Source organism: Hippocampus bargibanti, linkage group LG05, assembly GCF_051943395.1.
Source record: "Hippocampus bargibanti isolate YZ-2025 linkage group LG05, ASM5194339v1, whole genome shotgun sequence".
In the NCBI taxonomy this organism is placed as follows: Eukaryota; Metazoa; Chordata; class Actinopteri; order Syngnathiformes; family Syngnathidae; genus Hippocampus; species Hippocampus bargibanti.
This window is the reverse complement of record NC_142738.1, coordinates 31278484-31306479: the sequence shown is the minus strand read 5'-3', so window position 1 is coordinate 31306479 and position 27996 is coordinate 31278484. Positions and strand designations below refer to the sequence as shown.

At 41.8% G+C, this 27996-nt stretch overlaps 1 protein-coding gene across 3 annotated transcripts; it reads right to left on the bottom strand.

Moving 5' to 3' along the window:
- Positions 1 to 139: 139 nt before the first annotated feature.
- On the bottom strand, positions 140 to 27992 carry LOC148898523 (kelch-like protein 25). 3 transcript variants are annotated; one of them, XM_088995730.1, is made up of 11 exons: positions 27897 to 27992; positions 23876 to 24080; positions 22247 to 22352; positions 15430 to 15675; positions 14962 to 15051; positions 13268 to 13431; positions 13021 to 13168; positions 9509 to 9705; positions 8410 to 8515; positions 8177 to 8320; positions 141 to 4062 (listed from the first exon to the last, which is right to left on the bottom strand). In XM_088995730.1, the coding sequence occupies exons 2-11, from the start codon at positions 24055 to 24057 to the stop codon at positions 3676 to 3678; spliced, it is 1770 nt and encodes a 589-aa protein (XP_088851856.1). In that variant the 5' UTR covers positions 24058 to 24080; positions 27897 to 27992; the 3' UTR covers positions 141 to 3675. The 3 variants fall into 3 exon arrangements, with proteins under 3 accessions (XP_088851859.1, XP_088851858.1, XP_088851856.1); XM_088995733.1 differs by lacking the exon at positions 27897 to 27992 and having other exon boundaries at positions 140 to 4062; positions 23876 to 24072; XM_088995732.1 differs by lacking the exons at positions 22247 to 22352; positions 23876 to 24080 and having other exon boundaries at positions 140 to 4062; positions 27897 to 27967.
- Between the last annotated feature and the right edge of the window lie 4 nt (positions 27993 to 27996).

The window sequence follows — 27996 nt, the reverse complement described above, 5'->3', positions numbered from 1 at the left end:
ATGCTAATATGCATGACATACAGCACAGATGAAATTAATGTCCTCTCGGACCCAGCGTGCAAGGCACTTATAATGATTAACAAACATAATAAACACAAAAACTGCAATTTCGTACACACGCGAGAGGGGCCGCTATACTCGCTGTTGACTTTACCATGAATCGTGTGTTTAAAATGGCACCAGTCATCAGCGATACAATCAAAGGATCCCGTTCTGATTTAATGAACGATTCAGTTTTCCCATAATATACATATTACATACAGGTGTGTGCACTTTGACTTGAACGCTTTTAATCTTTGAGACACTACACTCAGCATTGTTCAAAGAGGTCTGTGTAAGCTCTCAGTCGTGCAGGAGTGGTCCATCGATGAAAAGGTTTCTTCAGCCATCATCTGTACTTCTTTGAAGGTGTCGGACGTTTCACTTCTTATCCAAGAAACTTCGTCAGCAAACTAATGTCTTACTGGTAGTATCGGCCCTATATAGTATATATGTCCCTAATGTCCAGACATGACGGAGGCCGGACACAGCTATGATAGGTCCCCACCCTCAGGTTGGGGGGAGCAGAGGACAACTCCTTGTGGCCCCACCGATTGTTCCTAAATTCCTGACTAACGACTGGCCTGTTTGCCCCTCTCCCTCCGGTATCACCTCATATCTTTTCGCTTGCAATAATCACTGTTTTTCATGCAGTATGTACATGCTGGCATTGGCGGTTTCTCTCGTGTGTATCGAACAATGTCGAGTGCTACTCAGAGTCACGATTGCAAGAGTGCATTATGAAAATAATAAATGACGTTTTTATTGAATGCATAAGTTTATTTTTCACTTGACTGCAGTACAAAAGCATGCTAGGTACGCAATCCATGAACTCAAGGAGAAAATGACATGCCGTAACAAAGATTCCCCATTTATTGCCCACTTTTAATGCAGTTCGGCGCAAAATTGGATAGTCTGGTTATATCGCTATTTTTTCCGACTATAATATCGATATCGATATAATGAGACTTAACTGTATGTCACATATCACCCAAGTTGATGTTATATTGCTTATTCACGGAGCTTCATATCTGCTTCATATGTCACCAGTTTCATCGCTTTGCTTACAAGGACAACCAACGCCTCCGGAGAAGTTGTGTCCATAATTTGTAAAATCGCTTCAAATGACTTCTACTGAGTGTATTTTACAAAGATTCCACCGCATATAGCGAGATTTTACTTTTTAAGACTCGCACTGAATATTCCGGAAGTCTTGTTTTTGAGTTGGTGATGAGTCCTGACGTCACGTCACTGTAGGAACGCCCCTGAACGAGAAAGTAAACATTGCAGCAGTCCTTTCATCACGTCAATGTATTTTGTTGTACTTTTTTGGTCTGAAAACTTTGTGTTGATGGCGAAATTAGAAGGAAAACACATAAATAATGTGATGGTGAATCGTTGTGTGTTGCATCACGACTTCTACAGTGTATTTGACATTCTTTCATCGATTGCAAACATGTATGCTTTCCTCTTCAGAACTATTTGAATCATATTCATAACTGGATGAGTAACAAGAAAGCATCTTCTCCCAATCTGAATCCATTGTTTTGATTCCCCAGCAAGCCAAGACGTCTTGGGGTGACACCACGAACAAGGGGGCGGGACCTTCTGAAACTGGCCACTTCCGGGTTCAATTTGAAGTAGTTTTTGGACACTTTAAGTCATTTTTGTTGGTGTTTGGCATTTGACTAAAAATATCATACTGCGTGTTTTGGGTATTTTAGATGCTATAAAAGGTTTTTCTGATGTCAGTTAGGAAACCAAAAAGTGATGTTGGTTGTCCTTTAAAGGATGACTTAAAGTGTCCAAATCTGCAAAAGATTGGGCTGCGATGTGGGCATTTTCAGAAAGTCCCGCCCCCAGTTTGTGATGTCACGCCAAGACGTCTTGCATTGCTAGTGAATCAAAACAATGGCTTCAGAGTCGGAGAATATACTTTCTTGTTCCACATCCAGTTATGAATATGATTCAAATATTTCTGAAGAGGAAAGCATACATGTTTGCAGTCGATTAAATAATTTATTTATGCCATTTTGAGGCAACATTGGGGGAAAATCTCTCAACCAAAAAAAGAGGCACAAAATGGCGACCTCCTGTGGCCACCTCCGTTTCCACAGGCTGATAAATTCCTTATATGGAGCTTGGACGCCCTCTTCTGGCAGCTTTTGGGTGCAACACAAGGTCCCCAGACCAAATAAGTACAGCAAAATACATTGACGTGATGGAAGGACCGCTACAATGCGTCTTTTTTTACGTCTTTAGTGACATCACGTACGGACTCGTCACCAACTCAAAAACAAGACTTCCTGAATATTCCGCGGGAGTCTTAAAAAATCTAGCTATATGCGGTGGAATCTTTGTAAAATACGCTCAGTAGAAGTCATTTGAAGCTATTTTACAAATTATGGACACAACTTGTCCGGAGACGTCGGTTGTCCTTTAAAGGACAACATCACTAGTGAGTTGCACTCTCCTCACATTTTCACTGAAAATGATTCATGCATTGTTGCTGATGGTCTTGTGATACACCCTCCTGGACTTGTGTGTGGGCAGCATGGGAACAGTTCCCGCTCAGTGATTGGACTGGATTTGCCTTTATTAGTCCCGCAGTGGTGTTCTCGCAGTGCTGGTGTGGATATGGGTATGTAGGGATGTTTGTCTCCAAGTGTGCCTTGTGAATGCTGGTGACCAGTTCAGTGTGTAGTCCACCTTTTACCAGTGTCTGAAACTCATGACAAAAAGTTAGTGGACACCCAGGCAGACAACACTGAAAAGTTGCCAGCCCGGCCATAAAGTTGCCTGCCCCATTTTTCATAACTTAAAACACAAAAAGACATCGAATTGGCAAAAAAAAACATTGTTGCGAAGTATAAAGGATATTTTAAAATTAAGGAAGTAACAACAAATGCTCCCTTGCTAATTTATGGTAAACATCAATCGCTGAAAATTTTGCTCCAGTTGTCGTTTGTCATTTGTCGTCATGGTGCACAATGCAACGTTTGCGTTGTGTTGTCTGCTCAAAGCTACGTGGACTCCTCTTTCTAAGCGGCTTTCAAAACTCTCAAGTACACTTTTCAGTCAGGGTGTAGTCCAAACCAGGCTTCTGATTGGCTGCCGGTGCAGAGTATGCAAATTGCCAAACGAACGTTCATTTGGCAATCAAATCATAAGCCTGTTTCGTGCTTCAGACGACACCCTGACTGAAAAGTGTACTTGAGTGTTTTGAAAGCCGCTTAGAAAGAGGAGTCCACGTGGCTTGTCATTCTTTGTAGCTTTTGCTTTCTTGAATAAAACAAATGAAAGATCACTTTTTTTTTTCTTGTAGAAGTTGTCGGCCAACCCGGGCCGAAACGTTTCGAAAGTTGTACGCCTGACGTAAAAGTTGTACGCCCAGGGCCACCGGGCAGATGCTATTTCAAACACTGCTTTTACCCAAGGTCTGCTGGCAGATACTCCAGCAACCCCCCTACAACCCTGCACTGGATAAGCGGTGTTGAAAATGACATGAAATGCTTCATGTGGTACCATAAATACTGTATCGTCAAATGTGCTTGTCAACCGTGGTGAAACACAAAGCACGAAAATACGAAAAGCACTTTGCGAGTCATTCATCATGTACATTGGATTGTAATCCACCTAGGCAGGTAGATGTTTCCACGTACTGACAAAAGCAGTGGGTATCAATGAATAAGGCACAGTGGTGATGGAGTTCCAGCTGTCAGATGTTGGATCGTAACAATCCAATGTTTTACACCTTTGAGTCCCAAAGTAGCCACCGACCACATACAGTTTATTTCCGGAGGCCACGGCATGGCAGCTCATCCGTTTGGATGTCATGTCGCCAACACGATTCCACTGATTCGTTTCACAGTCAAACCGATAAGCAGAGGCGGCGGTGAATTCGGTGTCGCCACCCATGATGAAGATCTGGCTCCCCAAGACCGCAGCTGCTGTGTAGCGCCAAGGTTGCGGACACTCAGCTGCAATATTCCAGCGGTTGCCAACAGGGTCATAACATTGGACCTTCAAACACAAGACATTGACAATCATAAGTGACGTGCAGTCATGGAAACATCAAATGAAAAAACACATTAAACAGTTATATTTATTGAGTGATTTGTACTTTAAAGTTCTTTTCCATTTAACTTCATCGTTTTTTTCTACATTGCTGAATTTTCACATTTACCGTTCAAATACTAATTAGAGACGAGTGGTGAGGCAGTCGCCGGCTGAGCCTCACTGTAGATTGCGCAATGACTATGCTAACTGTGCTGGCTTGCTCTGCAGTGAGACCGCATTTCTGTCCCTCTGCATATCGCTACTAAAGTGTTCAAAATCTTTCAGTATATGAACTAAATTTCTACACTTTAGCTGGTGTATACATTGTCCAGTCACTGTACATTATAAACACTGTACTACAGTGTTTATTTTATTTTATTTTTATCAAAACTGCGTGCATAGGTGAGGCACACAGTTCTCTTGCCTCATGATGGGGCGCTGGTGATTCCACAGATTCTCCTTGCGACTCCTCGGTTGCAGAATAATAGAATTAGTGAAAGCAAGCTGCAGTAAACAATTAGCAAGTTAAGTGCAAGCATCCAGTCATTTTTTTCATGTTGCTTAGCCTTATTTTCAGAATGGTGGATTACATATCTGAATTGAAAGCATTTTATAAACTGGACTTTCAATCGAAACAGGAGATAATAATTCAACACCGGACTGTATAGCTCACAAACGGTAAGGGATGGATGTAAATCTCCTGGACGGCTTCTCAGCTTTTCGGCCAAGCAGGCTCTCATTGAAACTATTCCTGAAGCGACAAAGTCGCTCCAGCTCGTGCTTACTTTTCCAGCTACTACAGCATCAGTGGAGCGCTCATTCTCAGCACTGAAAAGACTGAAAACATACAGTCGGAACAGGACTGTTCAAGAACGACTTTCTTCACTGCCAGTGATCTCCATTGAGACTTTTAAAACTGAAGAAAGATAAGGAAGGCTTCTGAAAAGAGGTTAACTTCATTTTTAAGTAAAGGTAACACGATCTTCTTCTTCTTCTTTTCCTTTGGGCTTTTCCCTTCAAGGGGTCGCCACAGCAAATCAGTGTCCTCCATCTTTAGAGGTTTGATCCGCATGTTTGTTTTGGCCAAGCTTTTACGAGGATGCCCTTCCTGACACAACCCTCTGTATTTATCCGGGCTTGGGACCGGCACAAGAAGACTTATGTCCCTTTGTGGCTATAGAACAAGCAACTCGCTCGTAAAAGGCTCCCAAACACAAAATGGTCATCGGCACAGCAACATTCAAAAAAGCAAAAACTATACTCACCATTTGATCTCAATGCTCTGATCTTACCGTGAAATGGGCATCTATTTCCCTACATGACATCACATTTGGAATGTTTCTTTCATAAGTGCGCATCAAAATATGATGCGAGAGCTCAGGGTGCGTCAAAGGATTGACTGCTATGCCTATACTAGTGAAACACATAATCCGACTGATGCACAGTACGGTGATGTTTAACATTGTCTCACAATTAATTCCAGATCATCTTCAACATTTGCATATTCATGATGTCATCACCAAGATTCCGAATCGTGTTTTTGAGGGATTGGAGGGGGTGCAATCTAAAACGTTTCTTTCATCTTAAACAATGACACATTTCAGAAGATAGCCCCGAAAAATGAGTAATAATAATAATACATTTTTATAAAATACATTGTATTTCAAGCGCCCTTCAAAGCTCTCAAGGACACCCCACAGTCAGACAAGCAGAGACACACTAATAAATAAATACAATTATGAATAGAAACAAGAGATAAAGTTACGCAGAAAATGACACCCTTCACATTGCTTAAAAAAGAAAATGAAATGAAATGTATTATTATTATTATAACGTTTTTTTTATTCTTTTTTTCTATGCTGGTTTGTACATACAGTAAAGTCTCGTTATAACGGTTATATCGATACTACCGCTTATTACGATACTATTACTATGAACGCAAGGAGAAAATTACATGCGCGCAGGGTCGGATATATCGATAGTCCCGGTTATATCGATATTTTTTCCGACTCCCGAGAATATCGATATAACAAGACTTTACTGTATATATATAAAGAATGCTGACATGGCATTTTAAACGTTACACGTTAACTGTTGCCAATCAAATGGTGACTAAGCTACTCTGTGGAGTTCATGTTTGTAAATCTGACTGTGATGACGTCAGTGCCTCACCAGCCATGAACCTCATTGCACGCCACTGACAATCATTTAGCGGCAAGCACAAATATTAGCATTTTAGACACCAAAAGTCAATTGGTCTTTTTCTTCTTTTGGGGGTTGTTTGAAAGAAATCCAAACCTTTGAACGGATTATCAAATTTATCTTCACAAACTGACTTTTTGTCATACAGTAAAGTCTCGTTATATCGATATCGGTTATATTGATAGTACGGCATATTAAGCTACTATTTTCATTTCCCGGCAAATTTCTAGTTTTTTATGTATAATTAGTTCCGGTTAGTACGATACCTGGTTATTACGATAATCTGGTTACTACGGTGCCCTGTTCATCTCCTACCAGCCATTTGGCTCTGCTTACATCAATACAAAAGCAGTTTAAACTGAATCGATATTTGCTTAAGGATTTCTACACAGTACCACCATTAGCGATATCTGTATCGGTCACACCGTTGGTCACGTGACCAGCTTTCGTGTCTTGCACAGTGTAGCAGAGCTGCAAAAGCATCTGAAACATATTGTAGTCGTCTTAGACAGTACAGTTGTTCAACACCAATTTCAACCATGAGGAAACGTAATTGTGACCTCGGAACGAAGTACAAGGCAATAGTGGCTGTGGAGGAGAATCCAACAAGGAGCAAATCCTCCATCGCGAAAGACTTTGACGTGCCGCAGAATACTTTATCAACGGAAGTAATGTAAACGTTGCAGTTTTTGTTTTCCATACATGTATTTAATTGTGTTGCATTCAGATATCTAACGGTTTTTCATATGTACATGCTGGCGTTCGTGGTTTCTCTCGCGTGTATAGAACAACGTGAGGATTTTGCATTGGTTGAATTTTACAAAGGAAATAGTCATTAAAAAAGTGTAAAGACGTTTTTATTGAATGCATAAGTTTATTTTTTACTTCACTACAGTACAAAAACATGCTAGATACGCAATCCATGAACTCAAGGAGAAAATGACATGCCATATCAAATATCCCCTGTTTATTGCCCCCTTTTAATGCAGTTCGGCGCAGGATCGGATATATCCATAGTCCGGTTATATAAAAAAAATTTCTGACTCCAAGAATATCGATATAACGAAACTTTACTGTAGGTGACTTTAATTTTGTTAAAGTTCAGTATTTAATTGATTGATTTATTTTATTATTAATTGATTTATTTTTCAGATTAAACCCGCAATTAAACACCAAAGCAAAACCAAAAAAACTATCCCAAGGTGTAGTTGTACTAAATTAATCCTGTATATTTGATATCTAATTTAAACCAGATTACAGTAAAGTCTCGTTATATCGATATTCAAGGGAGTCGGAAAAAATATCGATATAACCGGGACTATCGATATATCCGACCCTGTTCGCATGTAATTTTCTCCGTGCGTGCATAGGAATAGTATCGATATAACCGGGACTATCGATATATCCGATATCGATATAACCAGACTTTACTGTATTTTCTTCCAGACAGTGTATTTGTAGGTGTTCAAATACCTGACATGTTTCGGCGACTTTCCGCCTTCGTTCAACAACATCCGTGACACTCTGACGAAGGCGGAAGTAGTCGCCAAAACATGTCAGGTATTTGAACACCGACAATACACTGTCTGTAAGTAAGGAATCTGCTTAACATTAGTTATCAAGTAGACAGGATGAATTTCGTACAACGAAATACCTGACATGTTTCGGCGTATACTTCCGCCTTCGTCAGAGTGTCACGGATGTTGTTGTGAAGCGCCTTTTTCAGCTATTTAAGGTATTTGAACACCTACAATACACTGTCTGTAAGAAAATAATCTGGTTTAAATTATATGACAAGGTGTTCTACAAGCGTCCTCTTTCTCATGCTGCATTTAGGCAGACAAAGAAACAAACAGCTTTATCAAGCAAGACCAACCTTTGAGGCTTTGTCTCTGTGTATGCTTGTGCCCCCAAACACAAACAGTTTTAATTTGGCACTGACCACCGCCGCATTACTAACACCATCTCTTAAGGGAGCCATCATAGTCCACTTGTTGCTGACCGGGTCATACCGCTCAACCTATCAAAATATGATAGACAGTATCACTCACAGTCCAATTGTTTGGGGGGTGCTTGATTAAAAATGTCAAAGACAAGTCTTTCTCTTACCTGTTTCAAAGAGACCGATGGAGAGGCGGGATAAACTGAGGTAATGGCGGTATGACCTCCAACCACATAGAGGCTGTTCTCCAATTCAGCTGAACCATGACCAAATCTAAGTTAAAAACAACAACCATGGTCAAGTGTGTGCATTTTGCCTTTGAAGAGCAAGAATGTGGGCTCTGAAGGCAAGGATAATATGAACATATCTTCTCATGATGTGAAAAATGCATGCAAATGACGTTTTTAAAGGACAACCGACACCACTTATTTTGTTTCCGAACTGACATCGGAAAAATGTTTTATAGCATCTAAAATACCCAAAACACGCAGGGTGATATTTTTAGTCAAATGCAAAACACCAATAAAAATGACTTCAAGTGTTTAAAAAAGTACTTCAAATTGAATCCGGAAGTGGCCAGTTTCAGAAGGTCCCGCCCCTTTGTTCGTGGTGTCACCCCAAGACCTTGCTGGAGAATCAAAACAATGACTTCAGATTTGGAAAATATGCTTTCTTGTTACTCATCTAGTTATGAATATGATTCAAATAGTTCTGAAGAGGAAAGCATACGTGTTTGAAATCGATTAAATAATTTATTCCGTGTCATTTTGAGGTATCTGCGGGGGCAAATGTCGCACCCAAAAAAGGCAGAAGATGGCGACAAAGCTCCATGAAAATGGGCTGATTTGTCTCCTGGGAATTTTTGTTAGCGAATATCAAATAGTTGTCTTGGTGCAACACACAACGATTCACCATGGCGTTATTTACGTGTTTTCCTTCTAATTTCGCCATCAACACGGATCAGACCAAACAAAATACCTGCATTGTGTGTCCTTTCTCGGTCCGGGGCGTTCCTTCCGTGACGTGACGTCAGGAATCGTCACCAACTCAAACACAAGACTTCCTAAAAGTTCAGCGCGAGTCTTAAAAGGTAAAATATAGCTATATGCAGTGGAATCTTTGTAAGATACGCTCAGTAGAAGTCAGTTGAAGCCATTTTACAAATTATGGACACAACTAGTCCGTAGGCGTCGGTTGTCCTTTCAGGAAACAACTATTCACACTCTGTAGCCAAATGACACATAATCTAAATTCATTACAACAGACCTTGCTATAAGCATGGGCGCTCCTTTCGACCATTCTTCATGAACAATATCATAAGTCCAGACATCTTTTGACACTCCATTTTCTGATCCTCTTCCTCCGGTCACGTAAACTTTACAGCCAATAGCGCACGCGCTGAATTCTTTTCTTGGGCTAGGAAGGTCCGCCTTTGGTATAATTTCCTTGGCTTTGTGATCAACCTGAATGAGTGTAAATTAGAAAGACAATGATCATAAAAAACAACAACAAAGATGCAGTAACAGACACACTCAGGGTGGTGTTTGGGCAGGGGTGGGCAAACGTTTTGGCACAGGAGCCACATTCATCTCTCAAATTCGCGGGTTGGGTCACCACAAGGTACGGTACAAAAACTGCATGTTTTTTCAGTCAATATCAAACATCAACAGAACAATCGACACCACTTTTTTTGTTTCCTAACTGACATCAGAAAAACGTTTTATAGCATCTAAAATACCCAAAGGATGATATTTTTAGTCAAATGCAAAACACCAATAAAAATGACTTCAAGTGTCCAAAAACGACTTCAAATTGAACCCGGAAGTGGCCAGTTTCAGAAGGTCCCTGTTGGGGTAATTCGCTATACAAACATCTCTAAACATCACTTTAGAATATTTGTTTACATTTTGGACTTTCTGATACGTCATATCCTGCCTTCCCTTACATGATGTCACACTTACATTACGTCACATCCTATCGCGTCACACATTGTGCGCGTATAAATGCTCTCTCTTTCTAGTTCGTCTCTCTCTGCTTTCCCACGATGTCTCCGCTCTCTTCAAGATTAAACCAACTTTCTGTTCTACACCTGGCTTCCTAATGATTTAAACATCCTCTTCCATCAACACCCGTAGAAGCGCTGAACCAGGAGGAGGAACAGTTAATGCAACAGTCCCGCCCCCCTTGTTTGTGGTGTCACATCAAGACGTCTTGTCTTGCCTCGAGAATCAAAACAATGGAGAGGAATGAAGATTAGCCGCAGCAAGACGGAATAGATGTGTGCAAATGAGAGGGATCCAAGTGCAAGAGTGATGCTACAGGGAGAAGAGATAAAGAAGGTGGAGGATTTTAAGTACTTGGGGTCAACTGTCCAGAGCAATGGAGAGTGTGGAAAAGACGTGAAGAAGCGTGTCCAGGCAGGCTGGAGAAAAATGTCAGGTGTGATGTGTGATAGGAGGGTTTCAGCTAGGATGAAAGGAAAAGTGTATAAAACAGTGGTGAGACCAGCCATGATGTTTGGACTGGAGACAGTGCCACTGAAGAAAAGACAGCAAGCAGAGCTGGAGGTAGCAGAGATGAAGATGTTGAGGTTTTCTTTGGGAGTGACCAGGTTGGATAGGATCAGGAATGAGTACATTCGAGGGACAACTCGTATTAGAGGCTTTGGAGAGAAAGTCAGACTGAGATGGTTTGGACATGTCCAGAGGAGAGAGGGTGACTATATCGGGAGAAGGATGAACTTGAACTGCCAGGCAGGAGACCGAGAGGAAGACCCAAGAGGAGGTTTATGGATGTGGTCAAAGATGACATGAAGGTCACTGGTGTGAAAGAAGAGGATGCACAAAACCGGGTTAGATTGATTCGCTATGGCGACCCTGAAGGGAAAAGCCGAATGGAAAAGAAGAAGATGAAAATCGCTTCTTTTACTCCCCTTTCAAACTATCTATGTTCTTTAGCTAAGATTTTAACCTCAAATGAGTGCTTGCTAGCTTTTCGCTGCTTACGTACTGCCGATTGAGGCCCACTAGTATTATCCCTGCGATGTTGATAAAGTCTTTTTTTGAGAATTCGCTGGTGTAAGAGAAGAGGATGCAATAAATGGAACACGCTGATTGGCTGTGGCGACCCCAACATAAGATTTTCATTGACTGTTGGTGTTATGACTCAATGTTTCTCTGAAGTAAATTACAATCGGGTGCTTTTTTTTATTTATTAAATTAGACAAACGACACTGGCCTTTTTTTGGAGTGGGCGCTGGATGGCATTTCCAATCATTTTCATGGAATAAAGCAATTTGAGATATCAGTGTTTCCAGATCGAGCCTGGTCACAGATTCCATTCGACATCTATCTCAAGGCACCATTGTACTGGATATTTTTTTTCTCTCAAGTTAAATTTTAGTGTTCCAACAGTGAAAGGTATTAGTTTGTTATGAACAAGTACTTTGTCATGACAGGGTGTACACCAGGGCTGTCAAACTCATTTCACATGGGGGGGCTACATATGGCCTCGGTAGATGTCAAGTGGGCCGGACCATTAAAATTATACCATAAATGCTATAAATAATCAAAATATCATATGCTTCATTAGTTTTAGTGTAAAGAAGCACAAGAACATTAGGAAAATGATGACATTTAATGAGCATTCCTTTTACACATTTCGTTTCATGACCAAATGTGCAATTTACTTTTATCATTCACACATATGCATTCCAACTGATCCCAATGATTCTACAACGGCTCAAAACATAAATTGCTATCTAAAATATCATAATCCACTTTAAGATTAAATGATATTTATAAAGGAAGGACATTTTAAACCATTGTTTTTGTTCCTGATATTTGGCAACTTTTGGCCTGTACAAGTGCATCAATACCATGTCCTGACAAGCTGACACTTTCAGAATGTCATTTAAGTGCTTGTTCGTGAGCTTTGAACGTATTTTTGTTTTGTTGATATTCATTACTTTATATTCATTAGATTTGTTCACAGAGGTAGGTTGTTCCATGCACAAAAGTTTAGCAGCCAGGGCTGTTAATTTGGGGAACCCCGGTAGTCGATACTGCTAAAATGTGTCCAGACCTACGGAGGCAAATTTGCCCTTCAAATCTGCATCATGTTGCAAATGAATTAATTCCAGCTGGATTTCGACCGCTAGGTCAGAAGCTTTAACTGTGAAATGTGAGCGAAAAACTGAAAATTCGGTCTCAAGTTCACCAAATACAGTAAAGTCTTGTTATATCGATATCGGATATATCGATAGTCCCGGTTGTATCGATACTATTTCTATGCACGCACGGAGGAAATTACATGCAAACAGGGTCGGATATATCGATAGTCCCGGTTATATCGATATTTTTTCGGACTCCCTTGAATATCGATATAACGAGACTTTACTGTACCTGAAAAAGTTTCTCAAACTCCCACAGTAATCCTGCAATCTTGTCTTTGTACCGCGTCACGTCCGCATCAGGTCTGGTCACACACAAATCTCTCAGACATGGGAAATGAGTGGGGTTGCCACTTGCCAGTTGCGTGTTGAAACCGCGGTTGAAAAAAAAAACACCACTGTTTTCTTTACGTTGATCGAAACAGCACCACTCTGCCCCTTAGTGGATAATCTTTGAATTGCACCTCAATAAAAATATGAAATCCATGCGGTTTGTGCATTTTTTCTACTTTTAAAATCCTGCGGGCCTGATTAAATCTCATTGGGGGGACGGTTCCGGCCTGCGGGCCGTATGTTTGACGCAACTGGTGTACACAGTCCATTTTACCTGATAAATCTTGTCACACATAAAAGTTTGGCCTCCCAATATCAGCAGGGTGTGACCCGTCTTGCGCGGTCGAGCACAGCGACCGGTCACAGGCCCATCATTTTGAAGAATTCTTTTTTTACATTGCATTGCCTCCTCTACAATTATCCTATCAACAGAGAAACATCAGAATTGCAAGATGAACGATTCTCACTTCACCAAAACAAATTGAACAAATACCACGTGACATAACATGAACAGAAGATACCTGCTCCTCTTGTCAGCCATTACAAGTTCTTCGCATGCAACAGCCTCCAGAAGACATTCAGAGGAGAGAAGAGCCAACCTTATCCCCCCAAGCAGCTCTGGTAAATGTTGACGACGATTATCCAAGTCATTTCTAACCCACCGCATCACAGAGTTGAACACAACCTACAAATCAAGTCAACAAAACGGACAAGCAGTAAGAAATGGCAGATCTGAGAGAAACACTGGATCTTTGTGTAAAACTATGAAGTTAGTGAACTCCAACTTGCGACTGCTCACCAACTCTCTAATTTTACACACACACACACACACACACACACAAACACACACACACACACGCATATATATATATATATATCGCATATAAAGAGAGAGAGAGTGAGAGATAGAGATACATATATATAAAATTAGACAGATGGACCTGACAGACAGACATTTTGGTGTCCAAAAACTTCATTAAGTAGAAACAAAAATATCAATAGAGTGTGAAGATATTAAATGTTGTTTGTGTTCAATTGTTCTAAAATGGATTTAAAGGACAACCGACGTCTCCGAACAAGTTGTGTCCATAATTTGTAAAATGGCTTCAAATGACTTCAACTGAGCGTATTTGACAAAGATTCCACCGCATATAGCTAGATTTTACGTTTTGAGACTCGCACTGAATATTCCGGAAGTCTTGTTTTTGAGTTGGTGACGAGTCCTGACGTCACGTCACTGAAGGAACGCCCCTCACCGAGAAAGGACATACCTTGCATTACCTCAATGCATTTTGCGGTACTTTGTTTGGTCTAACAACTTCGTGTTGATGGCGAAATTAGAAGGAAAACACATAAATAACGCGATGGTGAATCGTTGTGTGTTGCACCGAGACAACTATTTGATATTCGCTGACAAAGATTCCCATTAGACACTACATGCTGTCATTGACGGCTCATTGATATGGGAGGACTTCTTTAATCGATTGCAAACATTTATGCTTTCCTCTTCAGAACTATTTGAATCATATCCGTAACTGGATGAGCAACAAGAAAGCACATTTTCCGAATCTGAAGCCATTGTTTTGATTCTAGAGCAAGGCGAGACGTCTTGGGGTGTCACCACGAACAAGGGGGCGGGACCTTCTGAAACTGGCCACTTTCGGGTTAAATTTGAAGTAGTTTTTGTACACTTTAAGTCATTTTTGTTGGTGTTTCGCATTTGACTAACAATATCATACTCCGTGTTTTGGGTATTTTAGATGCAAAAAAATGTTTTTTCTGGTATCAATTAGGAAACAAAAAAGTGATGTCGGTTGTCCTTTAAGTGTTCTCATAAATAGTATCTTTATCGGATTTTGTGGAAACTATATAAATGTTGAAAAATGAATGAAAGTTTTATGTTTTGCATGGTACCATTGGCATTTTTTGGCGTCTTCGAACATTTAAATTAACAACTGAGCATTTCTGTCCATCACTGCGTTTTTTCCCCCCAAAAAAGTAACATTTCATGTAAATATAACTTCACTCATTCTAAGGTTTTACATCACGTTATGCCAAACTGAGATGACTATGCATCAGCAAATATGGTCATGCGCCCAAATTGTGTGCTTGTACGACCAACCGAAAAAGTTAGCCGTAACCAGTGTTACAAGTGGAACCGAGGGTTAGTGTAGATCATTCAAATTCATTCCAAAATAAAAACAAAATCCTGTACCTGTTCATCTTCGATCTCGAGTTCATCACTAAGCACAAGCTCCAGCAACTTTTCTTTTGTTAAACTATCGAAGTCCTCAGATTCTCGTATCTAAAGAACATTTCACACCAAATTTTCAAAATCTGTTCATTTGGACATGAACCACAATGTTACATAGAAAAAATGACACAAAAAAAAACATTTTATTGTCTAAGAGTCACAGGATATAGCAGAGGGATTATGGTGTTAAAAAGTGAGTAGCATGAGACACATTGCATTATTTTCATCAAGTCATACAAATGAGTGAGCATTTGGTTTAATTCCCTTGATGATCGAGCCCATCTCAAAACAAGAAATAGTGTATACTGTTGTCAGATAGAAAGTGGGCACCCAGATGGAGATTAATGTATAAGAAAGGAAACCACTGTGCGACAATTACTTGACAGTTTAACAATATCCCGGGTGTGTCGTGAGTGTGTACAGGTTTACCGTTTCATAGTGTAGCAGGCACATCCTCCATGACAGCTCATATAATCTTTTACACTGATGGGCATCTGATAAAATCATCATTCCCAAACAGTTTGAAGAATGAAGGTTTTTTTCTAAAAATTCTGCTGCTGCCTCTCGTATGTCATGAAACTGCAACATATCTCCGGCTTCCAACAACGATTCAGCATTCTCCTCATTTATAATGACTCGAGATGAATAGGCGTAATCCAGCAGAAGCTCCAAGACCTGTCAGAGTAAGTGTTGCGTTAAATGTTGTTTCTCCTGGTTCAATTCTCCATTTGTGTCGTCTAAATATTAAAGGACAACAGACATCACTTTTTTGTTTCCTAACTGACATCAGAAAAACGTTATATAGCGTCTAAAATACCCAAAACACGCGGTATGATATTGTTAGTCAAATGCAAAACACCAATAAAAATGACTTTAAATGTCAAAAAACTACTTCAAATTGAACCCGGAAGTGGCCAGTTTCAGAATGTCCCGCCCCCTTGTTCGTGGCGTCACCCCAAGACGTCTTGCCATGCTGGAGAATCAAAACAATGGCTTCAGATTCGGAAAAGATGCTTTCTTGTTACTCATCCAGTTATGAATATGATTCAAATAGTTCTGAAGAGGAAAGCATACATGTTTGCAATCGATTAAACAATTTATTCCGGTCATTTTGATGCATCTGGAGAGAAATGTAGTGACAAACACTTTAGTACTCACAGTACCCAAAAAAAAAGGCAGAAGAGGGCGACAAAGCTCCATGTAAATTGTCTCCTGGGACGTTTTGTAAGCGAACATCAAATACACTGTAGAAGTCTTGGCGCAACACACAACGATTCACCATTGCGTTATTTCAGTGTTTTCCTTCTAATTTCGCCATCAACACGAAGTTGTTAGACCAAACAAAGTACCGCAAAATGCATTGAGGTGATGCAAGGAATGTCCTTTCTCTGTGAAGAGCGTTCCTTCAGTGACGTAGGGTGAGGACTCGTCACCAACTCAAAAACAAGACTTCTGGAATATTCAGCACGAGTCTTAAAACGTAAAATATAGCTATATGCGCTGGAATCTTTGTAAAATACGCTCAGTAGAAGGCATTTGAAGCGATTTTAAAAATTTTGGACACAACTTCTCCGGAGACGTCGGTTGTCCTTTAAATCAGCAGGAAGCAAGGTGATATACAAAAAAAGAATATTTATTTATCAGGCAGCTAGAGGATGTTCTCGAGGGGAGAGACAAAGCCAAGGTAGAGAGAGACAAGAGTGCGAGACAAGAGCGCGTCCCGGACAGATATATAGACAACAGGAGTGATGTCACTTTGGAAAGGACCTATCATCTGCTAGATACAATTATGAATATTTATTATTAGACTGAAACATGATAGCTCGATTTGTATGTTTTTGTGTCCCAATGATCCTAGGAGCTAGGTTGTCTGGGGCTTTATGCCCCTGGTAGCGTCACCCATGGCAAACAGGTCCTGGGTGAGGGACCAGACAAAGTACGACTCAGAAGACCCCATATGAAGAAAAACACAAATGGATTTGGTTTTCCTTTGCCCGGACGCGGGCCACCGGGCCCCTCTCTGGAGCCAGGCCTGGAGATGGGGCTCGTTGGCGAGCGCCTGGTGGCCGGGCCTACACCCATGGGGTCCGGTCGGGCTCAGTCCAAAGAGGAAACATGGGTCCTCCTTCTCAAGGGCTCACCACCCATGGGAGGGGTCGGGTGCATTGTTAGCTGGGCAGTAGCCAAAGGCGGGCACCCTGGTGGTCCGATCCTCGACTGCAGAAGCTAGCTCTTGGGACGTGGAATGTCACCTCTCTTCCAGGGAAGGAGCCCGAGCTGGTGCACAAGGTCGAAAAGTTCCGACGAGACATAGTTGGGCTTGCCTCCACACACAGCCTGGGTTCCGGTACCAGCCCTCTCGAAAGGGGTTGGACTCTCTTCCACTCTGGAGTTGGCCATGGTGAGAGGCATAGAGCAGGTGTCGGCATACTTATTGCCCCCCGGCTCGCCGCCTGTACGTTGGGATTCACCTCGGTAGACGAAAGGGTTGCTTCCCTCCGCCTTCGGGTGGGGGGACGGGTTCTGACTGTTGTCTGTGCATATGCACCAAACAGCAATTCAGTGTACCCATCCTTTTTGGAGACCTTAGGGGGTGTGCTGGAGAGCGCTCCCTCTGGGGACTCCCTTGTTCTGCTGGGCGATTTCAATGCTCATGTGGGCAGACCTGGAGGAGCGTAATTGGGAGGAATGCCCCCCCGCCCCCCGATCAGAACAGGAGTGGTGTTTTGGTATTGGACTTCTGTGCTCGACACGGATTGTCTATAACAAACACTTTATTCAAACATAAGGGTATCCATATGTGCACATGGCACCAGGACACCCTTGGTGGCAGTTTGATTATTGACTTTATAGTTCTATCATCGGATTTGCGGCCTCGTGTTTTGGACACTCGAGTGAATTGAGGGGCGGATCTGTCAACTGATCACCACCTGGTGGTGAGTAACCTCCATTGGTGGCGGAAGATGCCAGTCCGACCTGGAAGACCCAAACGTGTTGTGAGGGTTTGTTGGAAACGTCTGGCGGAATCCCCTGTCAGAAGGAGTTTCAACTCCCACCTCCGGCAGAACTTTTACACATGTCCCGAGGGGAGGTGGGGGACATTGAGTCCGAATGGACCATGTTCCGTACCTCCCTTGCCGTGGCAGCAAATCGGAGTTGTGGCCGTAAGGTGGTTGGTGCCTGTCGTGGCGGCAACCCCCGTACTCGCTGGTGGACACCAGTAGTAAGGGATGCCGTAAAGCTGAAGGAGAGCTACCGGGCCTATATGGCCTATATAGGGTGATGAGATCCGACCGGAGTTCCTAAAGGCTCTGGATGTTGTGGGGCTGTCCTGGCTGACACGCCTCTGCAACATTGCGTGGTCATCGGGGAGGATTGCCTCTGGATTGGCAGACCGGGGTGGTGGGCCCCCTTTTTAAAAATGTGGACCGGAGGGTGTGTTTCCAACTACTCCTCAGCCTCCCTGGAAAGGTCTATTCAGGGGTTCTAGAGGGGCAGGTCTGTCGGAAAGCCGAGCTTCAGATTGAGGAGGAACAATGTGGTTTTCGTCCCGGCCGCGTAACAGTGGACCAGCTCTACACCCTTTGCAGGGTCCTCGAGGGTGCATGAGAATTCGCCCAACCATTCTACATGTGCTTTGTGAACTTGGAACAAGCGTTTGACCGTGTCCCTCGTGGAGTTCTGTGGAGGGTGCTTCGGGAGTATGGGGTACAGGAACGCCTGATACGGGACATTCCGTCCCTATACGACCGATGTCAGAGTCTGGTTCGCATTGCTGGCAATAAGTCTGAATCGTTTCCAGTGAGGGTTGGGCTCCGCCAAGGCTGTCCTTTTTCACTGATTCTGTTCATAACCTTTATGGACAGAATTTCTAGGCGCAGCCGACGCGTTGAAGGCTTCCGTTTTGGTGCCCTGAGTATAGCATCTCTGCTTTTTGCAGATGATGTGGTACTGTTGAGGCCTTCAAGTGGAGCTCTCCAATTCTCTCTTGAGCGTTTCGCAGCCGAATGTAAAGAGGCTGAGATGAGAATCAGCAACTCCAAATCTGAGACAATGGTTCTCAGTCGGAAAAGGGTGGAGTCCCCGGGTCGGGGAGGAGATTTTGCCTCAAGTGGAGGAGTTTAAGTATCTGGGTGTCTTGTTCACGAATGAGGGTTTAAGAGAGCGAGAGGTGCGGCGTCTGCTGTGATGCGGCCAAAAACCAAAGCTCTCAATCTACCGGTCGATTTACATCCCAACCCTCATCTATGGTCACGAGCTATGGGTCGTGTCCGAAAGAACGAGATCCCGGATGCAAGCGGCCAACATGAGCATTCTCCGTAGGGTGTCCGGGCTCTCCTTTAGAGATAAGGGGAGTAGCTCGGTCATCCGGGAGGGGCTCAAAGTCGAGCCGCTTCTCCTCCACATCGAGAGGAGCCGGATGAGGTGGCTCGGGCATCTGATTAGGATGCCACCAGGACGCTTCCCTGGTGAGGTGTTCCAAGCATGCCCCACTGGCAGGAGATCCCAGGACACGCTGGAGAGACTATGTCTCCCAGCTGGCCTGGGAACGCCTCGGGATCAGCCAGGACGAGCTAGAAGAAGTGGCTGGGGAGAGGGAAGTCTGGGCTTCCCTACTGAAGCTGCTGCCCCCGCGACCTGACCACGGATAAGTGGCAGAAGATGGATGGATGGGTGGAAACCGGCCACTCCATTCCATCAAGCCATCAACGACCATCACAAAGGTAAATAAAATGACTTTATTATACAGTACAGTTTGTTTCTTTAATATAATATATATTAATAGATATAATTATAATACCATAGCAAATTTATTATACATAAAATAAGATATATTTTGTATCGTTTTAAGGCTTAGAAAATTAGAAAGTAGAAAATTATGTTTTATGGGACCTGGAAGGAAGGGATTATTCTCATTTTAATGGTTTCCTATGAGAAATTAATTTTTGGGATACATACTTTTCGCCTTACAAACTCTGTCTGAAAACGAATCAAGTTCGTGAGCCAAGGTATCACTATACATTTTGGACATTTCATTGTTACGAAAATAAATACATTATCGTGAGGGTTACAAAAGATTCAAAATGTCGCAGTGTCATAAATCTGTCAGTTTTGAATATTACATATACAAGACAAATATAAACCTTTATTCGTCCCAACATGAAAAAAAAGAAAAGTCTAATGTTAGTGCTGTTAGCCACGACTGTGTAAAACGCTTCGCGGAAGACCCTTTTGCTTTAGTAAGGGGACACCTTTAGGTGGTCCGTCTTTTGGGTGATACGTTTAATGCGCTCACTCACAATAACCTTTACGAACAATTCCAATCTGGTTTCCGCCCCCGCCACAGTCCTGAATCGGCTCTCATAAAAATCACTAATGATCTTTTCATGGCAGCCGATGCCGGTTCACTCTCCATCCTCATCCTTCTCGACCTGACCGCGGCTTTTGACACCATTTCCCACCCCATCCTGCTCCACAGACTTTCCACCCTAGGCATCACCCACACCCTACTCCGCTGGTTTCATTCCTATCTCTCTGATCGCTCACAATTCATCCAAATCAACTCGTTCACCTCACGGTCCTCTCCTGTGTCCCCTGGTGTGCCTCAAGGGTCTGTCCTGGGGCCCCTTCTCTTTATGACCTACCTTCTTCCTCTTGGCAATATTTTCCGCAATTTTGACATTCACTTTCACTGCTTCGCGGATGACACCCAACTCTACCTCTCCAGCAAACCCGACGCCTCTCTTTCACCTTCATCCCTTTCACTTGGCCTCTCAGAAATTAAATCCTGGCTTTCCCATAACTTTCTCAAGCTTAACAGCAAAAAAACTGAACTTCTCCTTGTCTGTACCAAATCCACCCTACACAAAGCAAACACCATTGACAGTTCAACCGTGCCTGGGTGTCATCCTCGATAGCTCACTATCTTTTCACTCCCATATAAATAACATAACTCGGTCTGCACATTTCCACCTCCATAATATCAATCTTCTCCGTCCCTCGCTCACCCCTCACTCCGCTGCTATCCTTATCCACAGTCTCGGCACCTCCCGCATCGATTATTGTCACTCAATTCTCTTAGGTGTCAATCAGAAATTTCTCCATAAACTCCAACTAATAAAAATTCTTCAGCCCGGATCATCACTAGAACCCCCTCCGTTCCTTTCACCACATCACCCCTTTCCTCCAGCAGCTCCATTGGCTCCCTGTTAAACATTGGATCGAATTCAAAATACTTCTGTTTACATTCAAAGCCATCCATAACCTTGCCCCTCCCTATCTTTCTGACCTGCTTTAAATCTCCGTTCCCTCTCGGTCCCTCAGATCCTCATCCTCCCTTCACCTCTATGTGCCCACTGCCCGTCTCACCACAATGGGATGCAGAGCTTTCAGCCGCTCTGCTATCAAACTCTGGAATTCACTTCCACCCAACATCCGTAATATTGACTCCCTCCCTATTTTCTCATCCCACCTCAAAAGCCATCTGTTTAAAATTGCATTCATGGTCTAATTCAATCAGCTATTTTATTATTTATCATTTTACTTATGGTTTTATTGTTGTGTGCTTTGTTTTTATTGTAAAGTGTCATTTGGTGTTCTGAAAGGCACTTGAAATTAAATGTCTTATTATTATTTTTTTCAGAATCAGAATCAGAATCATCTTTATTGCCAAGTATGTAGAACACACAAGGAATTTGTTTCCAGTAGAACACGCTGCACTAGTATCGTTTCTATTATTATATTATTATAAGGACCAAAAATGCGATGGTGTTTGGCGCAAGTTAGTGAGCCGCCATATTTGTTTTCTCGTTTCATCGCGCAGTCTCGCGGTGTTTTACTCCCGAGCGATCCCGATTGTCAACGGAAGCAACCGACATTGACCAAAACACACGAAAGCATGCCGACTCAAGCCCTACGCATTCTGATCATCCTAACCCTTCAAAACAAATGTTTTAGCGGTTGTCTACGGGAATAAAATAACTTTGATATGAAAACTGAAAATATCACTTGGGCTGGAAAAAAAAATCACTGAATTCTCCCAACCACCACGAAGTCCAATGTGTTGAATTGTCATTTTTGTTCAGTGAGGAGTCTGTGCACTAGCATCCTGCACCATGGCACCAAAAGAAATTGTTTTCAATTTGGCATGGCTTTTGCCTGTGCACAAAAACTTTGCAAAGTCAAGTTTTTCAGCAAATAATGGAGGACAGCTTCATTTCACTTTATTTGAAAGTAATATTTGTACCTCGGGGTGTATAGTGTCTGTGAAATTGACTTCATTGTCCATACTTTCTCGTAGTCCTCCACTGAACATGGCTTCAAAGTAATGGCTGCAAGCTGCCAATACTGCCCTGTAAGAGGCAAAATGTTATGTTAAGCACCTCCAAAACGTTGCTAACATTACTATAGTGGGACTCATTATTTTACATAAATTGTCACAATATGTGAAATGTTGGTCTTTTGGGGTGACATATGGAGTCTTACGAACTTAATTGGTTCCCAGGCAGTGCGTAAGGCGAAAAGTGTGTATCCCAAAAATTAATTTCCCATTGGACACCATTAAAATAAATAAATACATAAATAAAACAATTTTCTACTTTCTAATTTTCTACGGCTTAAAACTGCACAAAATATACCTTATTTTATGTATAATAAATGTGCTATAGTATTATGATTAAAGAAATAAACTGTACAGTACAATAAAGTCATTTTATTTATCTTTGTGATGTCGTTGATGGCTTGATGGAATGGATTGGCTGGTTTCAACAGCATTAAATACTTGATGAGGAACGTAGCCTTGTTCTTTCAGCATCTTGAGGAATGATCCCTTGGAGGCGCTTTCTCTGCGATAATTTTACCTAGTTCCTCATCAATTGTGTTCTGTTTAGCCGGGTTGATAGCTTTTTGCATCAAGTGTCCAGATGGCTTGTCCGGGTTATTTGTGGAGCCTGATCGATGGGATATTTTAACCTTGCAGTCTACACTGCCTCTGAACTATCAAAGTTGAAACAAGTCCAAATTTCACTGCCTGTCTCTTTAATGTTTAACCCCACCGCCCCCACTGCTGCGTTCTTGACCAATCATGTGGCTTTAACCGAAGACTGGGGGCGGGGAATAGAGGACAAAAACAAGTTGGCTGCCATTTTCTTGTTAGAACGGGCTCGTTCGTGAACGATACATCACTCATTGTGGCGCTCCGGGTATCCCGAAAAATAGTTCGTATGCCAAGGTTAAATTTTCATAATTTTCGATCGTAAACCAAGGGGTTCGTCAACAGAGGTATCACTGTATATGCTTCATATGTTATGTCCTTCACTAGTGTTTTCGCTTATGGCTCGAATTGATCCGGAAGGACTTCTTTAATCGACCGCAAACCACTTGTTCTTATCTCTTCAGAACTATTTGAATCATATTCATAACTGGATGAGTAACAAGAAACGATCTTTTCCTAATCTGAACTCTCTGACGTCATTGTTTTGATTCTGGAGCAAGGCAGTTTGTGAAGGAGTATCCTGACGAGACGTCACGAACTGGGGGCGGGACTTTTTGAATCTCTCCAGTTTTGAGCTCATTAGTGGCAGTTTTGGGCAACTTCAAGTCATTTTTATGGGTGTTTTGCATTTGACTAAAAACATCAGCCTGCGTGTTTTGGGTATTTTAGATGTTATAAAACATTTTTCTGATGTCATTTAGGAAACAAAAAGATTATGTCAGTTGTCCTTTAAGAATACATATAGTGGTGGGATGTTCATATAAAGCTTCTAATTTTTGCCTGGTTTTGATTTCATTTTTGGACACTATGTCACACTCCTGGACCCTAGTTGAGCATATGGAACAGGAAAATATACATTGGAACCAACATTAATTTTCTTACCTGTGACAGTGGAAGGAGCGGTCCCCAGCCCACAGCGTAATATCTGTGAACATGCACTGTTTCCTCATTGTGTTTAGATGAGTCAACACACTGTCGGGGTGTGATGACTTGTGAAAAAGTGAAATGTTCATTGATCCTGTGCTGGTGCGGGATTTCCGATGCTCATGAACAGTCACCGACATGGTGGCCGTCCTCACTCAGAAGTCTAGTTCAGAAGGGTTCAAAGAAAATAAATTACAAAGACCGAAAATAGGAATCATTTAACTCATTCGCTTTAGTCACAATTACAAGCAGTCTGTGGAGTCTTTTCATCAATGGATGCTACAGCTTCGTATTTGGTTTCAACATTTAGTTTGTAGCAGACATGCACATTCCTCCATGACGTCCATGCATTTGGAATATCAGCTATTGAATGACATGGAACAATTTGAGTGAGCAGATGTCAAATTCGGATTGTTTTGAATTGGTCGAAAACACAATTAACTCATTCGCTGCCATTCACAAATTTAATCAGGAATTGAAAATATGACATGGAGCGCCACTACCGAATTGATTCAGGTTTTGCCTTTTTTAGCAGAAGGGTTAACATCAAGTCACAGGCTATCTTGTGTGTTAATTTCAGAACTCTATGTAATGTATTTCCCTCCCACGAGGGGGCAACAGTTGCGCTTTCCTTCAAGAAAAGCAGCCTCCGATCACCCGTGAAAACCAAGGGGGAGGCGGACCTTCCTTTCAGTGTTTTATTTGAGGAGAGAGCGGTGATCATGGCGAAGCATTTTAGTCACAATTACAAGCAGTCTATGGCGGAGATGTGAGACAGAGTCTTTTCATCAATGGATGCTACAGCAAGTGTTTGGTTTCAACATTTAGTTGTCAGCGCGGGTCTTAAAAGGGAAAATATAGAGTAAAGTCTCGTTATATCGATATTCAAGGGAGTCCGAAAAAATTTCGATATAACCGGGATTATCGATATATCCGACCCTGTTTGCATGTAATTTTCTCCGTGCATGCATAGAAATAGTATCGATATAACCGGGACTATCGATATATTTTCGATATATTTCGATATAGATTATCGATATATTATACATTAATTTCATCTGTGCTGTATGTCATGCATATTAGCATATTTGACAATAAAGCTGACTTTGACTTTGATATCCGATATCGATATAATGACACTTTACTGTAGCTATATGTGGTGGAATCTTTGTAAAATATGCTCAGTAGAAGTCATTTGAAGCCATTTTACAAATTAGGGACACAACTTGTCCGGAGACGTCGGTTGTCCTTTAAAGTGTGCTGAAACTGCAAAAAATTGAAACCGGAAGTGGCCAGTTTCAAAAGGTCCCGCCCCCCTTGTTCGTGGTGTCACGCCAAGACGTCTTGCCTTGCTCGAGAATCAAAACAATGGCTAAACAGAAATGCATTCAAGAGACCCACTCCATAACACGTGGTCTACAACATAAACATATTTTCTCTTGAGATGTAAGTGTGGCGACGGAATTAGCTCGTGTCACCACAAAAATTCCTATTATTATTATTAAGTACATACTGTGTGTTTTGGTATACGTTAAAAGTCTACCGACGCTTCTTCAAGTGCTTCTTCAAGACGCCCCCGGACAAGTTGTGTCCATAATTTGTAAAATTGCTTCAAATGACTTGTAGTAAGCGCATTTTCCAATGATTCCACCACATATATTTAACCTTTTAAGACTTGGGCTGAATATTCCGGAAGTCTTGTTTTTGAGTTGGTGACGATTCCTAACGTCACGTCACGGAAGGAACGCCCCTGACCAAGAAAGCGACACACAATGCATTTGGCGGTACTTTGTTTAGTCTGAAAACTTCATGTTGATCTGTGTTGGTGGCGAATTAGAAGGAAAACACATAAATAACGCGATGGTGAATCCTTGTGTGTTGCACCAAGAAAACTATTTGATACTAGTTGACACAAATTCCCAGCAGACAAATCAGCCCATATCCAACAGAGCTTGGGCGCCATCTTCTGCATGTTATGGGTGCTACACGTCATTCCTGATGCCTCAAAATGACCCGAAAAGACTTCTTTAATCGATTGCAAACATGTATGCTTTCCTCTTCAGAACCATTTGAATTATATTCATAACTGGATGGGTAACAAGAAAGCATCTTCTCTGAATCTGAAGCCATTGCTTTGATTCTCGAGTAAGGCAAGACGTCCTGGCGTGACATCACGAACAAGGGGGCGGGACCTTCTGAAACTGGCCACTTCCGGGTTCATTTTTTGGCAGATTTTGGACACTTTAAGTCATTTTTATTGGTGTTTTGCATTTGACTAATATAAAATATCATCCTGCGAGTTTTGGGTATTTTAGCAGTGACGTGCAGTCAGGGGAGGCTGTGCCTCACCTGTCATCATGGAAATATCAAATGACAAAATAAATTAAACAGTTATATTTATTTAGTGATTTGTACTTCAACATTCTTTTCCATTTAAATTGACCATTTTTTTTCCCAAATCGCTGAATTTTCATATTTACCGTTTTTTTCATATTTACCATTCAAATACTAAGTAGAGACGAGCGGCGAGGCAGCAACCGGCTGAGCCTCACCATGGATTGCGCAATGACTATGCTAACTGTGCTGGCTTGCTCTGCAGTGAGACCACATTGCTGTCCCTCTGCATATCGCAATTAAAGTGTTCAAAAGCTTTTAGTATATGAACTAAATTTCTCCAATTTAGCTGGTGTATATAATGTACAGTCACTGTGCATTATAAACACTGTATTACAGTGTTTATTTTATTTTATTTTATTTTTATCAAAACTGTGTGCCTAGGTGAGGCACAAAGTTCTCCTGCCTCATGACATGGAATCACCAGCGCCACCGCTATTGATTCCAGAGATTCTTCTTGCGACTCCTCGGTTGCAAATAGTTAGTAAGTTAAGTGCAACCATCCAGTCATTTTTTCGTGCTTCTTGTTCTTATTTTCAAAATGGAGGATTGCATATCTAAATTGAAAGAATTTTCTAAACTGGACTTTCAATCAAAGCAGGAGATAATAAAGGAAGACCAACAGCGGACTGTATAGCTCACAAACGGTGAGGGTTGGATGTAAATCTCCTGGACGGCTTCTCAGCTTTTCGGCCAAGCAGGATCTCATTGAAACTATTCCTGAAGCGACAAAGTTGCTCCAGCTCGTGCTCACTGTTCCACCTACTACAGCATCAGTGGAGCGGTCATTCTCAGCACAAAAGACTGAAAACATACAGTCGGAACAGGACTGATCAAGAACGACTTTTCACTTCACTGGCAGTGATCTCCAGTGAGACAATAGAGACTTGGACTTCATTTATAAGTAAAAGTAACACAATAATAACGTTTTTTTATTATTTTTTCAATGGTACAGTTTGTATACAGTATACAAAGAATGCTGACATGACATTTTAAACAAAACACGTTAACCGTTGCCAATCAAATGGTGAATAAGCTACTCTGTGGAGTTCATGTTTGTAAATCTGACTGTGATGACGTCAGTGCCTCACCAGCCATGAACCTCACCGCACGTCACTGTGTTTTAGATGCTATAAAACGTTTTTCTGATGTCAGTTAGGAAACAAAAAACGGGGTCAGTTGTCCTTTAAGGCCATTTCAAATTAAAAATGACTGTACATCACATACATAAGTGTACATCGTGGGATGATCGAAACGGAAAGGTCCTGACTTGTCCAAACACGCAATGATTAAAAGACGCAAGAAAATACATAAACAACACAAAAGAGCGGTAATACCGACTCGTTTGATCAATCGAACGGCGAGTAACATTTTCTGTGCATTCTAAGGCTAATACAAGGCAGTGACTTTTGAACCAAAATGAATGTTGCTAAATGTCGCAAGCTCTGAAATAGGGTATTTTTGCTGGCCAAAAACGTGCCACAATTTCCGAATGTGATCGGGACGTACGACGTACGACTGAGAAATAATAGACAACATAATTTGGTTTACTACACTCACAATTCAAAATGTAATAATAAATTACCTGAAAGTCAAGCATTGGCTTCCAAAACTGCACGACGAAAATCTCCAGTCAACAGAGAGTGAAGAAAGAACCTTCTTCTGAAATACATGCGCAGGCAGAG